The 16,365-nt window shown below is 35.5% G+C and overlaps 1 protein-coding gene across 1 annotated transcript in view; it reads left to right on the forward strand.

Moving 5' to 3' along the window:
* NEDD4 (NEDD4 E3 ubiquitin protein ligase) overlaps positions 1-16,365 on the forward strand; it is a 142,064-nt gene that overhangs the window by 44,034 nt on the left and 81,665 nt on the right. The window contains exon 4 of the mRNA XM_007935141.2: positions 4,800-4,853. Coding sequence (XP_007933332.2) covers positions 4,800-4,853 — 54 coding nt within the window. The remainder of the gene's footprint in view (positions 1-4,799; positions 4,854-16,365) is intronic.

The raw sequence follows: 16,365 nt of genomic DNA on the forward strand, positions 1-16,365 counted from the left end.
TATAAACATTTCCTTAACTTTCACAATAACGGACTAATACAATATTTGTCCTTTTGTGACTGACTTATTTCGCTCAGCATAATGTCCTCCAAGTTACAAGGAAAACTTTTATAGACAGATATATTCAGGGTTTCCATGTTGACACAACTTTGCTTGCTGAAAGTGAAGAAGACTTGAAGCACTTACTGATGAAGATCAAAGACCTCAGCCTTCAATATGGATCACACCTTAACATAAAGAAAACAAGAATATAACCAATAAACAATATCATAATAAATGGAGAAAATACTGAAATTTTCAAGGATTTCATTTTACTTGGATCTGTAATCAATACCCATGGAAGCAGCAGTCAGGAAATCAAATGACATATTGTATTGGGCAAATCAGTTGCAAAAGACCTCTTTAAAGTCTTAAAAAACAAAGATGCCACTTTGAGGACTAAGGTGCACCTGACCCAAGCCATTATTTTCAGTTGCCTCATATACATGTGAAAGCCAGACAATGAATAAGAAAGATCTCAGAAGAATTGATGGATATGAATTACAGTGTTGGAAAAGACTAGTGAATATACCATGAACTGCCAGAAGAATGAACAAATCTGCCTTGGGAGAAGTATATCCAGAATGCTCCTTAGAAATGAGGGTACTGAGATTTCACCTCACATACTTTGGTTTGATTATATTATCAGGAAGGACCAGTCCCTGGAGAAGGACATTATTCTTGGTGAAATAGAGGGTGAGTGAAAAAGAGGAAGACCCTCAACAAGATGGATTGACACAATAGCTGCAACAGTGGGCTCAAACATAGCAAAAATTGTGAGAATGGTGCAGGACTGGGCAGTGTTTCATTCTGTTGTATACAGGGTTACTGAGTTGGAACTGACTCCATGGCCCTTAACAACATTTATATTATGCTATCTTGATCTAACCCACTGCCGTGGAATTGAACCCAACTCATAGCAACCCCTCCTTGATTTTCCAAGGCAGTATCACTATGGAAGTAGATTGCCCAACCTTCCTTCCAAGAAGTGGCTGGTGGGTTTAAACCACCAGCCTTCTGGTTAGCAGTCAAGTGCCTTAGGCACTATGCTACCAGAGCTCCTTATCTTGATCTAGGTGATGCTTATACAGTATATGTATATAAAAAGTCATTATACTGTATACTAAGATTGTTTGTTGTTGTTGTTATTTGCCATCGAGTCGGCCCCGACTCATAGCGACCCCTCCTTGGGTTTCCAAGGCAGTATCACTACGGAAGTAGGAATGCCCAACCTTCCTTCCAAGAAGTGGCTGGTGGGTTTGAACCACCAGCCTTCTGGTTAGCAGTCAAGTGCCTTAGGCACTATGCTACCAGAGCTCCTAGTGTACTTTATATTTTATTGAGTGTAGGTTATGCCTCGATTTAAAAAAAAAAAAAAAAGTCCCTTCAGAGTGTGCAGTATAGCTTCTGTGGGTGCATTGCTGCAGGTAAAATTGGGATTATGTTCTCACAGTGAAGGGAAAGTGGATATTGGGTTAAGTGTCTAGATAGCTTTGTCACTCTTTTAGGTCTATTTTTGTGAAGGCTATGGATACTTTTGACATGTAAACCAAAGTTTTAAAATATTGCCGTGTTCAATATAATGTATATGTCTTATGAAAAAAATAAAACCATCCAAAATGTGAGAATTTTTTATACATTATATGACCTTGATTATATCCCACCTGAATTTAGAGACCCATCTGAAGAGTAGATTTGATGTTTTGAACACTAATGACTGAAAACCAAATGAATTATAGGATGACATCAAGAATATTATACATGAAGAAAGCAAAAGGTCATTAAAAAGACAGGAAAGGAAGAAAAGACCAAAATGAGTATCAGAAGAGACTCTGAAACTTACTCTTGAATGGGGAGTAGCTAAAACAAATGGAAGAAATGATAAAGATAAAAGAGCTGAACAGAAGATTTCAAAGAGCAGCTCAAGAAGGCAAAGTCAAGTATTATAATGAAATATGCAAAGATCTGGAATTAGAAAACCAAAAGGGAAGAACACACTCAGCACTTCTCAAGCTGAAAGAACTGAAGAAAAAATTCAAGCCCTGAGTTGCAATATTGAAAGAGTCTGTGGGCAAAATATTGAATGATGTAGAAAGCATCAAAAGACGATAGAAGGAATACACAGAGTCACTGTACAAAAAAGAACTGGTCGATGTTCATCTATTTCAGGAGGCGGATATGATCAAGGACCAATGGTATTGAAGGAAGAAGTTGAAGCTGCACTGAAGGAATTGGCGAAAAACAAGGCTGCAGGAATTTACCAAATTCCCATTGAGATGTTTCAACAGACAGATATTGTGCTGGAAATATTTACTCATCTAATGCCAAGAAATTTGGAAGACAGCTACCTGGCCATCTGACTGGAAGAGATCCATATTTGTATTCATTCCAAAGAAGGGAGATCCAACAGAATGTAGAAATTATCAAACAATATCATTAATATCACACAGAAGTAAAATTTTGCTGAAGATAATTCAAAAATAATTGCAGCAGTAGATTGACAGGGAACTTCGAGAAATGTAAGCTGGATTCAGAAGTGGATGTGGAACAAGGGATATTATTACTGATGCCAGATGGATCTTAGCTGAAACAAAAGAATATCAGAAACATGTTTACTTGTGTTTTATTGACTATGCAAAAGTATTCAACTGTGTAGATCCTGACAAATTATGGATAACATTGAGAAGAGTGGGAATTCCAGAACACTTAATTGTTCTCATGAGGAACCTGTACATAGGAGGCTGTTGTTCAGACAGAACAAGGGGATACTGCATGGTTTAAAATCAGGAAGGATGTTCTCCAGAGCTGCATCCTTTCACTATACTTAGTCTATATGCTGAGCACATAATATGAGAAGCTGGACTATATGAAGAAAAACAAGGCATCAGGATTGGAGGAAGGTTCATTAACAACCTGTGATATGCAGACAACACAACCTTGCTTGCTGAAAGTGAAGAAGACTTGAAGCATTTACTGATGAACATTAAGACTACAGCCTGCTGTGTGGATTATACCTCAACATAAAGAAAACGAAAATCCTCACAACTAGGCCAATAAGCAGCATCACGAAAAATGGAGAAAAGACTGAAGTTGTCAAAGATTTCATATTACTTGGATTCGCTATCAGCACCCCAAAACCCATGGAAGCAGCAGTCAAGAAATCATACATTGTATTGCACTGGGCAAATCTGCTGCAAAAGCCCTCTTTAAAGTGCTAAAGAGCAAAGATATCTCTTGGAAGACTAAGGTGCACCTAACCCAAGCCATGGTATTTTCAATAGCCTCATACGCCTGTGAAAGCTGGACAATGAATGCTTTAGAGTTGTGGAATTGGTGAAGAATACTGAAAGTATCATAGACTTCCAAAAGAACAAACAAATCTGTCCTAGAAGTACAGCCAGAGTGCTCCTTGGGAGTGAGACTTGCCAGACTTCATCTCACCTACTTTGGTCATGTTATCACAAGGAACCCTGGAGAAGGATCTCATGCTTGGTAAAGTGGGGGTTCAGCGGAGAAGGGGAAGACCCTTAACAAGGTGGATTGACACAGTGGCTGCAACGATGAACTCAGGTATAGCAAGGATTGTGAGGCTGGCACAGGACTGGGCAGTGTTTTGTTCTGTTGTATGTATTCATTTGCTGTGAGTCAAAGCCAACACAATGGCACCTAACAACAACCACCACCACCACCTCTGGTATAAACAAATTATTAAAGATTTTCTTTGTGTTTGATATTAAGTCGATTTTTCAGTTGAACATGAAAAATTTCAGCAAGAATGAAAGCATCAGCTTTGAAAAATAAAGTACTGCACGTTCATTTTTACTCATTTGCTATAAAATAGAAACAAATGAAGTTGTTGTAGTTGCTTTGTGCCGTCAAGTTGGATCCCACTCATAGCAACCCCTCCTTGGGTTTCCGAGGCAGTATCACTATGGAAGTAGATCGCCCCATCTTCCTTCCGAGGAGTGGCTGGTGGGTTTGAACCGCCAGCCTTCTGGTTAGCAGTCAAGTGCCTTAGGCACGACGCTACCAGAGCTCCTGAAACAAATGAAGACTCACTATATACTTTTTGACTATTTATATACTTTGCTAATAGAGGCAAAAATAGATTTATCAAATCAGTACTAAAATGAGTCAGAGGACTACTTTCCATGACATTAGCACCCACTTTGGGTAGTTCTAACCTGATAAATGAAAATTGAGTAAATAAAATTAATAATCAGAAGTTAATATCTGGATATTAACTTGGAGTCCCTGGATGACTCAAATGATTAAGCACCTGACAACTAGCTTAAAGATTGGTGGTTCGCACCCACTCAGAGGAGATGGAAAACAGGCCTGGTGTGTGCTTCCAAACGGTCATAGCCTTGAGATCCTATGGAGCCCAGTTCTGCTGTGCACACGTGGGGTCACCATGAGCCAGACTTGACTCCATGGTAACTAACAACAACAACAACATTTGTATTTTAAGTGCTTGCGAATATTTCATTAATATTTTAAAATTTCATTTTCCTTTCTTTTTGTCTAGTTTAGAAAACACTGTTAAAAACAACCAACCCCAATCCACTTTTTTATTCTTATAAGACTATTAGAAAATGGTTGGCACATGATTTGTCTGTTTCAGTATAGGACTTTCATGTAATTAAAAATGTATCAAAATAACAAGAATTTAGAAATGGCAAAATATCCATGTATTTATTTCTCCTTATCTATGAACTGATATTCACTTGTTTTTAAAGAAATGTGTTTTCTTTACCTAGGTCCATCCTCAGCAACATCGGCTTCTTTTTGAAGTATTTGATGAAAATCGATTGGTAAGTTATATTGTACTTGTGTGAAATATGAAATAAGGGTGTAAAGTTAATAGAGCAGCAAGAGGAAGTGGGTTAGGAATCTGTTTTCTGATTTGAGGTGGTTAGGAAGACACCTGGCAAAATGGTTTTATAGATACAATTTTTTTTTCTCCTTTCTGTCCTTCTACTCTGCTCCCTACCACAACTCCTGACTGTCAGTTAATTATATATGGTCTGATTCAAGGCCTGTTGTGACTAGAGATGGCAGAGAAACCAGTTCCTGTGTCTTGCCTTTCTCACAGTCATCCATGTACCCTGGTCTGTTGTTCAAGGCTCAAGGAGCCTTCTCCCATAGTATCTTTGGTCGTGCTTCCTCACTACAGTGGCTTTTCTTGGGTTTACTTGTATCTAGTTATTACATCCCATCTACCCTACAATCCCTGCTCTTCTACAAAGAACTATCCCCTTTCAACTGATAAAGAATGAGCAAATAAAAGTCCTCTAAAGGATTTCCAGCTCTTAACAGAGGAAAAAAAGCAAAGTAAAACTTGATTTTATTTTTATAAAATGATAGTTATTATTCTTTATTTCCTAAAGACTGTCCTAAAGTTCTATCCTTCAAATTTTGTCTCTTTGGGATCCTATTTCAAACTCTCTTCTTAACATCTTGGCCTTTTAAACTTACAAGATTTGAACACATAGGTATTGAAACAGTATTATGTGTCAAAGTTTATCAGTTTATTACATTACCAAAAAAACTAGTTTTATTCATTTTTAAGCTATGAAGGACACTGGATTTTTAAAAGTATCTGTTTTAGTATTTTTAGTTAATATATGGGGTTTTTCCCCTCAAGAAACAATAATTATACCAGTAACAAAATATTAGAAATAAAATCTATTAATTACCAAGCACCATAATAACCAAAGGTACTTTTTTTGCTACCAAAGGAGACTGTTTATCACTGACTGGCAATCGGGTAACTGCTGTTGATAGTTACCAAACGTGATAAGTTGTGGAGCTTTTTGTTTTTTATGTTTGGCGTTTTATATAGAGTAGGAAATGTTTTCTTTTTTTTTTTTTTCCTGTTTGTACAAATCTGTTTTCCTTTAGTTGGAACCAGATGAAATTTAGTATCAGTGTATTTTTTAATAATGACACATATCATACATACAAAAAAGTCATGTAATATAAACCTTTAAATAACAAGACGAAATCTGTACTTATTATCAGCTTAAGAACTAGAACACTACCAAAGTCTTTGAAATTCTCCTTATGCACTGTCCCAATAGCATGTCCTTTATTTCCCCCGTAAGTAGTTACTATTAAGAATTCTGTGTTTATCATTTCTTCACTTTGGAAAATATTTGTATCATATATATGTGTTCTTTTTTTTCCTTTTGCCTATTTTTAAGTTTATAAAAATAGTATCATTCTGAATACATTCTTCTGTGACATGCTATTTTGCTTTGTATTTGTGAGATTGGTCCATGATGACACATTTTCACTGATGCACAGTATTCTGTCATCTGCAAATGTCTTAAGACCATGATTCATGTATTTATCTTCCTTAATAGATATTTGGGTTGATTGTAGTATTATGCTGTTATCAATCATTAGATCTTCTTGGTATGTCTCCAGGTACATGGACAAAGGTAATCTCTAAGATAATAATATACTGGAGTTGAATTTCTGAGTCATGGTATTAGTGTGTTTTTTTCCCTGTTCTCACTGTAGGTGCTGTGAATTTCTCCCTGATAGTTGGGTGTATTGTTGGTGAACTGTTTTATTATTTGAGTTTTTGCATGCTGTCTACAGGAGGGACAGCTTTCGAGCCTGTTTGGTTGGTTAGTCCTTCTCAACTGTAACTTTACTATGGTCTATTTATTGCTAAAATTCGTATTTGTCATATACTGATTGGTATATTAATCTTTCTTGAGCATTTGTTATACATTTAGTGGTATCCTGATGAGTTAGAAAGGAGCCTGGTGGTGCAATGGTTAAGTGCTTAGCTGCTAACCAAAAGGTCGGTGGTTTGACCCAATCAGCTGCTCTGTGGAAGAAAGTTTGCTCTGTAAAGATTACAGCCTTGGAAACCCTACTCTGTCCTATAAGATTGCTATGAATTGGAATTGACTCCATGGCAGTGGGTTTGTTTTTTTGGGTTTTGATGAGTTGGAAGGGAAAAACAAACTGTCGCCTTTGATATTAACTCTTTTGTGACTGAATTATTTTCTGCTTTTAATTTTTTGTTGATACCCTTTATTTTCAGTAATGGAAGGCATGTTGAAATCAAGGGAAAAAAATGGGGCAATATGGATTTTGATACAGTTATGTGGGCTATATATGTCCCAAGTGGGCTCTGGTGATAGGATTGAGGTATGTGGGGTTTCTTCATATTCATGCAATTATACAGTTCTTCACCAGGTAGTAGCACAGACTACAACCAGGATAGCAGCTTTCCAAGAAGCCTGAGAGACTAGAAAATATTGGTGAGTGATACATGCACCACAGGGCATGAGAGGATTAATTGGATGTTTGTAGATTGATAACTATAAGATAAAATTTTTCCAAACAATTTAACTAAAAGCAAAAACAAAAAAAAATGCATTAATCATGATATTGAAGATCCTCACAGTAAGGAGTCAGAAGCCCTGTTATAGTCCCACCTTTGCTCTGGCACATTAACTTGTAACCCTGGACAAGTCATTCAGTCTCTCTGAAAATATTTTCTCATCCTTAAAAAATGGGAACAACAATATCATAAGTTTATTGTAAGGATAAAATGAGAGAGCAGCAATCACAGGTGTTCAAAAAATTATTCATGATAGAAATATAAAATGTTCTTTGACATTCGTGGCTTCATGCATTTATGGCTCTCTGATACCACATTTTTGTATTAACTAATATATACCATTTAGTGCATTTACTGTGTTAGATTACTCTGCTATGCATTTGAAATAGAGTTGCTTTTCTCAAGAATCTCACTTTACCAGCAAGAGGGAGCAAGAGATAACAGAACATGTGTCTGTGTGTCATTCTGGTTCTCTGATGTGTTGCTAGTTGTAGCAGGCAATTTTGAAATGTGTAGATCACTGGGGATATTATAGAAACTATAGCTACTGGTAGAGTGAGACTTGATTCTCTAGCAATGAGTTACCTATGTACCTTTATTCTCCCATACCATTTGCAACTAAAAAAGAAACATATCCTTTTCCTAGCAAATTCTCTTTGGAATTGAAAAGAGAAGAGCACAGTTATAAATATAAGTGGAAACAATTTGAAAAACTTTTACAATAAACTTTCACCCAAATGAACAACAACAACAAGAAGAAAAGATGCACACAAAAGAACTTTTACAATATAACTGATAACTTGCTTTTGAGAAGGAGATAGCTTATATATATATATATATTGTTTTTTCAATCAATTTAAGACCTGAAGGTTATAACCAGAGTAGTGGTTTGCTGGTCATATTGATGATTGTGGTAATAGTGATGGAACATTTCAGAATGATATGTGTGGTAGTTAAGCTTGTGTGTCAACTTGGCTGGGCCTGGTTGAGTGGCTGGGCAGCTGGATATCATTATTCCCCATGGTGAGATTGATAATGAACTCCATGGTGGAATCTACTGGAGCAGCAGAGTAGCTGCTTTAGGGATGTGGTCTGCTTCCAGTACATAAGAAGCAGCTTTGAGGAAGGTCTGTAGCAGAGTCATTGTTCAGCAGCCTGTTATGTTGCTCTGCTGATCTTGGGACTTTTAATAGACTTGAATTAATGGCCTACTATGTTGTTTGGTAACATTGGAACTGTGCCTTTTTACTTGTCAACTTGGGTTTGTCAGCCTCAGTAGCCAGCAGCTATCTGAGTGAAGAAAAGCCTCCAGCTTGAGTGGGCCAGGAGTAGGAGGCAGAGCTGAAGCCCAAGGTTGAAGCGCTTTCACCCAGCCCCTAGAGCCTGGCACTTTGAACTCAGACTTATAAGCCTCTAAATTGCAAGAGAATAAACTCCTGTTTGTTAAAGGTATCCATCCCATTTATGGTATTTTTCTGTTGGAGCAGCACAGAGGTAACCAAAACAATATACCGTTCAGAAAATTCTACCCACCAGTGCAAAAGTTAGTGCTTCTGTATCGTCGAGCTAAGACCTATATCATATAACCTCCTTTATGATTTTATAGACTTCTGCAAATACTCCTCTATCTTCCTTTTTCTTTAGAAAAATGAGTCAATCTTTTTTAAGTGACTTAAGCTTTCCTTTTCAGATTAAGTTACAGATCTCATAACTGCTGGAAGTGAGTGGAAGTGCTGTGCTATACTACTCATGTTTAATGGTCAATGATTAGGGTTACTCAGAGCTTACCCATATCATGTATGCGATTACATTGTTTTCTGTGTAGGTAATCAATAACCAAAACAGCTCAGAATGTGGGGCCATGAGCTTCCATCTAATTATAAAACATTAGCCATTTCATTCTAGAATAGGAAATTCTATAGGTGTCCCATGGATTACTCCTAGAAGAGGGCTGCCACTACACTCTTACTCCCTAGCTCTTCCCCACTGGAGTTAGGGTTGAGCCTTTGCTTTTGGCAATTGCTGGGCTAAAAGCCTAACTTTTACCCCAGGTTCCACATGCAACTGTTTTAATGGTATTACAGATCCCGTACAATCCTAGGCCTCAGCCAACAATTCCAGCTATTAAGCGTCTCTAGAATTTAAACTCAGACTGTGTTTCTAGGAAATGTGTATGTTTTCTTACCTTACCTTTAGTTGGCTGGATCCCTTTCTGCAAATTTTTCAAGCATCATTCCTTAACCAGCTGCAGTGCTTTTTAATGCTTCTTTATAAGTAGCAGCTGGATTGACTTTAATTTAAAAACAACAACAACAACAAAACCACCACCAACAAAACCTGAAAGACAGCATCAGGCAGTCAGAGTGACAACATGACTGTCCATCTATCCAGCTTCCTATCTGCCGTTATTTAGTGCTTATTCTGTGCCCACCGCAAGCTCAGGAGGATCAGAAGAAATGTTTAGTTATGGTCTTCATGCTCTGGAAGCTTTAAAATCTAGTTAGGGGACATGGAAGTAATGCTTGTAGTGAAGCTTACCAAAGAGAAAACATTTATCTGGCCAAATACCTGGATTATTACTTTTATGTTAACAATCAGGGGATCATTTGCTTATTAAATGGAATTTTTAGACCAGAGACATGAGCAGTTAGGTAGATCTCTTTGACTAGCCTATTAGAAATGATCCATTCTTTGAGTCAGGAGATCTCTAACTTAATCCAAAAAGGAAAGCTTAACTCACTTAAAAAAAGATTGACTCTTTTTTCCTAAAGAAAAAGGAAGAAAGAAGGATATTTGCAGAAGTCTATAAAATCATAAGGGAGCTCTGGTAGCATAGTGCCTAAGGCACTTGACTGCTAACAAGAAGGCTGGCAGTTCAAACCCACCAGCCACTCCTTGGAAGGAAGATGGGGTAATCTACTTCCGTAGTGATACTGCCTGAGAAACCCAAGGAGGGGTCACTATGAGTCGGGCCCGACTCTACGGCATATAACAACAACAACAACATAAAATCATAAAGGAGGTTATATGAAACCAAAATAATTTTATTGCCAATTGTATAACTACTGTGCACTTTTTAAAATAGAGTGCTATCTCATTCTTATCAGACATATAATAAATTCCCATATTTCTAGTTTGTCATGTCTTAACGAATTAAATGCACTGTTTAGAAAATTGTGATTGAAAGCAGATTTATCTTAAGCAGTTAAAAAAAAAGTACAAATATATGTTTTATGTATTTGCTTTTGCTTAGGAAAAAAAACTTACTTAGGAAAATACAACTTGGGTGTAGTACCATGTGGTATAAACAACTGAACTGTTTTACTTTTTACTTCCCTATGAATGAGCCAGTATATATTTATTACTGGAGTTCCAACTATAAAATTCAGGTAAGGGGTTTAAATATACCCTAGAGTATTACTTAAAAATAAATTTGTTTCTTTCAAATAGAATGCCAGCCTTGGTCTGTGACATTTGGGAGAGAAATTAAAATATTAAACTTTTATTACTTAGTAAACTGAAAATAAATGAAAGGTTAAATAAATACAAAGCAGAAAAAAGTATATATACAAAAATCACAACCTCTAAAAGAACAAACAGTCTACTGTTTTCTTCTGTAGGAGCTTTATCGGTGGTAGTAAGTAATTCCACCTCTAAGGCAGTGCTTAGTACTCAAAATGTAAACAAATATGTACTTTGTTTATATAAAGAAATATGCAGCATGGCTTGTGTTTCTTTATAGCTATCAAACAGCTCACAGGATTGTTTCAAAGCACCAGTAGGGGCCAGCAAAGAGCTCTTACAGTTTTTTAGAACAGAATTGGCATTGAGATATGTTTATTTGATGTGTTAAATCCTTTTTAGACTTCTTTACTTACCACAACACTCTCTTAACTGAATGAATTGCAGAGACAGTGGAATAAAATATTCTGTGTGCTCAAACTATATCGGAGTATAGTTTTCCTGCCTAATCTGCATATATTTTTAATGGAATGTTTGCTTAGCCTATTTCTTGGCAGAGTTTTAATAGTCAAAATATAAATGGCATCATTTAAAGACTGTACTACTTGGCTGGAAAAGGCCTTAAAATTACAGGAGAAAATTCTTGGTGACAGCTTCTCTTAAACCTTTTTTTCTCAGTCCTATGTTCAATTTTTGCAGTACTGTTATTACTATGCTAATTTGGTAGTTCTATTCTTAAGGTTTCAGCTTTTGTAACTAATATTTTGGAAGCTAAAGTATTTGTCTATTTGATTTAATATTAAAGTTTTAATTCACCCCAAAGTTATAGCATTTCCAAGTTTTGAACGGTTAGAACTTACTCGTTTAAAAAATTAACCATTTATATTCCTTTTTACATAAACTAACTTGACTGGATACCTTCTATGTCAACTATTTGGAAATTCAATCCCTGATTTGATACTCAATTACATGGGGTTCCATTCCTACCAACTTCCTGTAATTCTATACCTATGGGTAAAAATATTAGTGGTCAAACTCTGCTGGAGAAAGTATAGGCACAGTGATTCAAATAGTTAAATGTTCATTTAGTAGAGCTGGAGTGAAAAAATACTGTTTCAACTTGAAATGCTAGAAGATTGTTGTTCTTGTGTTACTCATTCATGCAAATTGGAGAAGGTATAATTGAAACAAGGTTGGCAGTGTTTGAGTCAGTGTGCTGCAGCTGAGCTCAGCTTAAAGGTCGCTGGAAATCAAGTGCTTTGTAAGTGAAGGCATTTTGACTACAAGCAATTCAAGACATTTTGGAAACGTCAGTCTCAGGAATGGGTCGTCTTTTTCTTTCTGTGATATCTGGTATCTAATATTTTAGTACGGGTAAAGGCTGCTACTTAAGAGCTCTTTTAGATACCACAAATGATTTTTTATTTCGATGCAGTGCAGCTGCTTCTAGCCTGTCTACGGACAGAGATCTTTGTTATGACTTTCAGCCCTTAACATGTTTGGAAATGAGAACAAATGGCACAAAGCTTACGATTGCACTTTGCAGCCAGAAGAAGCAATACTTACCCTTTGTCAGAAACCTCCGGAGATGATTTGGATAGCAATGTTCACATGTGCTTCAAGAGACCAACACGGATTTCAGCGTCTAACGTGGTTCAAATGAAGCTGACGCCCAGACAGACTGCACTAGCTCCTTTAATACAGGAAAATGTTAAGACTCAGGAAAGAGCGTCTGTTTCTTCATCTGAAAATATTAGTAAAAAGAGCAGCTGTCTACAGATTTCACTACAGCCAACAAGGTACAGTGGGTGTATTCAGTCTAGCAATGTCTTAACTGATGGTGATGATGCTTCCCTTACATGTGTCTTGAAGGAAGGTATTTACAGCAATACTGTGGTTGATAATGAACTGAATGCTGTGAACAATAGTAACCTTTTAAGTAGTTCTGCTATTTGCAGAGGTAGCCTTAGTAACTTTCCAGCCAGTGATAACGGATCTTATAGCAGCAATGGCAGTGATTATGGCTCATGTACCAGTATCACAAGTGGAGGTTCATACACTAACAGTGTCATCAGTGACAGCAGTGGTTGTACTTTTCCACCAAGTGATGATCCTTTTGTTTGTGGAAACTTATCTTCTGAGACCACCTCCAGTAGGAGTGTGCTAAACAGGAATACTACTCCATGTGAAATTTTTTCAAGAAGTACAAGTACAGTTCCCTTGGTCCAGGATGATTTGGAGCATGGAATAGAGATTATGAAGCTGCCAGTGAGCAGGAACTCAAAAATTCCACTAAAACGTTGTTCATCCTTGGTCATTTTTCCTAGGAGTCCTTCAAACACCCCACCAACTTCTCCAACAAGCACAGGCACTCTTTCAAGCAAAGGATCCTATCAAACTTCACATCAGTTTATTATTTCTCCTAGTGACGTTGTGCACAATGAAGATGGTACTAGTGCTAAGGGATTTCTTTCAACAGCTGTCAATGGACTTCGGTTATCTAAAACAGTTTGTACTCCGGGAGAAGTAAGAGACATAAGGTCGCTTCACAAGAAGGGCTCATTACAAAAGAAAATCGTTATTTCACATAATAGTCCAAATCAGACTGTCTGCGAAAAGTCATCTGAAGGGTATTCTTGTGTTTCGGTGCATTTCACCCAACAAAAAGCAACTCCATTCAACTGTGAAACAGCAAATGGTGATTGTAAACCAGAGATGTCAGGAAGAAAGCTTAATTCTGATTCAGAGTGTATGAAGCTCATGCGTAGGACATCTGCACGTTTACCATCCAACCAAAATACAGACTATCAAATAAATATCAATGGACAGTTGGAAAGACCAAATTCACAGATTAACAAAAACCATGCTATTTTACAAAGAAGTATTTCACTGGGAGGAACTTATCCAAGTGTTTCCTGTTTATCCAGCCTTAAGCACAATTGTTCTAAGGGGGGACCATCTCAATTACTCATAAAGTTTGCACCTGGAAATGAAGGTAACGTTAGTAATTTATCGAGAGACCGCAGCAGAGATTTCACAAATGAACTATCCAATTCTTTGATGCATTCTCAAAAGGTAAGCTTCTTTGGTCTTGGTAAATGTTAATTCATACTAGAATAGCTTGATGCAAAATGTGGCTAAAATTTCTTAGAACTTAGCAGTTTTGTATAATTTCCTGGTTCTTAACTAGCAAGTATTTTGTAGTAATGGATTTTATATCTGTAAATCGGAGGAACTCCTAATAGTTTTCTACTCTATTTGTTATTTTGCCAATGTAAATATTATGTACTTTTTAAAAAAAAATTTGCAGAGTTATTAAGCCATAAAAACATTTCTGTAGCATTGAAACCAGCTTTAAGTGATCATTTATTTTGTAACATTTTATCTTGATACATTTTCCCTCAAGTGCCATGGTATTTTAATACCTATCTCCATATTCTATCCTTATTTTTAAATTATTAAATTAGTCATTATGAAATAAAGTAAATTGCAGAATGCTTATTTAAAATATTAAATAAGAGAATCCCATATAAATATGTAAAGATCTTGTTACAGATGAACATAGAGGAAATATTTCTTTAAAATACTTGTATTTATTAGATCATTGATAAAAACTATGATGTTGCATGTTTAAAACAGAGGAAAAATAAATGGTATTTGCATTTGTATATGCTCTTAACGATAGGAATTTTGTGGATTCCACCCTATTTTTCTTTAGCTACTAGTTTAGACTGCTTTGCAAAATATAACTCATTTTAATGTATTGAATTCTAAATTTTATACTTTGGAATTATTTTAATTGCTAAGAATTTCTCAGAATTGTCCATTAATTCCCATATTAATTATCTTATTAATAATTGTATTGTTTTGGTATTTTTGCTTCATTATATTAGTAACTTAACTCAAATGAATCTTAACCCAAACAGTTCAGCCTTTCCAAAATATTTGGTGTTTTGAACTTCAATAGATTTTTTTAAGTTTCTGTATTTAGAAAGTCTTGCCAGATTCCATGAAACTTAAAAAATTATCTGAAAACCAATTCTAGATGACAATATGCAAAAAGTAAGCTTATCTGGTTATTGCTATGTTTATATAACACCTACTATCTGTATTAACAGTTAAAAAAAAAAGCAAAAACCTCTTGTCAAATAGCTTTAGGTAAGTAAAATACTAAGTAATTTTTAATTTGTTTTCTCTGCTTTGAAATCTGGTAAATATAAGCATTGCTACCCAATGCCCAGATGCCAATACAAGGAACTTACTTTACAGAGGCTAAAAAAACATCAGATTTCAAATTCTGTTCTATGCTTTAGAATTATTAATTCCATTTAGAAAAGTTTTTCAAAACTATCATTACTGTTTTTATCCCAAAAGAAAGTGATAAAGTGATATTATGAAGAAATATATTAATAGTTTACTAATTGAATTACCTGGTACTGGTAAATTTATTTTATTGTTGATGAAATAATTAATCTTAAAGAAGGAGTTAACTTAGAAGTATTTATAGAAATATCCTTAAAATAGTTTATTTTGTGGTAGTATTATCGTTTATTGTTGATGTTTTTGGAAAGGAGTATTTTTAATGTATTTGTTAATAAAGTATGAATTAAATGCCTTCTCATGACTAAAAATAAACATTTAAAAATTAATTGTATTTAAGCTTAGGTAAACTAATTTAAATACTTTTTGTGACGATTAGATGCCTAGCCTTGTCCAGATTCTGTTTTTTGGTAGTGTATTGGAGTATAAAATAGTGCAGAAGTATACAGTTGGCTGGGGAGCTTTAAATTGTTCCTCTTAATGATTAAACAACTCTTTTTCATAAAAATATTGTAAACAATATAGTGACAGTTAAATTCAATTATACTAGATCTAAATTGATCTAATGGATTAGTAATAAACCAAGGGCTTATTTTAATGGGAAAATATTAACATTACTTTTTCTAAGCATAGCAGTGGCAACGATAATGGGGTTTTAGAAATAACCATGTGTTTATCAATAATTATATATTAATCTAATTATAGTGGTATATTGTAACTCATTTATAAATAAACAGCTCCCAAAATATTTCCCATGACTCCAGTTAGTCTGGGTTAGTATTCTGATATGCTGAGTCTGGATTCACATTTAACAAGTTGATATTAGAGTAGCATTTAGTAATGTCAGCTATCTGTACTGAGCAGCCGTGAAATTAAATCACTGCTTTGGTCCGAGACCCTGGTTTCTAAAGCACTGAGAGGTCTAGAGATTCTTTTCTTATGTGTTTAGTTGCCAGTCTCTAGGAGCATAGTATCAAATTTCTAGCTCTCTATCATCAACAGCTTGTTAATAGCTAATTTTTTTAAATTTAGTGAAAACTTTTACCTCTGTCTGTGACACAGGCTGTATTCTGTGTTTACAATTTAGAATGAAGCTAGGATAATGTTTATTTCAGACATACCAAAGAACAGTCATAATAACTTGCATATATTTTATTATATATACATTTTGAAATACA

The sequence above is a fragment of the Orycteropus afer genome, unplaced genomic scaffold (assembly GCF_000298275.1).
Source record: "Orycteropus afer afer isolate SDZICR_OR568_19922 unplaced genomic scaffold, OryAfe1.0 scaffold00026, whole genome shotgun sequence".
Lineage (NCBI taxonomy): Eukaryota > Metazoa > Chordata > Mammalia > Tubulidentata > Orycteropodidae > Orycteropus > Orycteropus afer.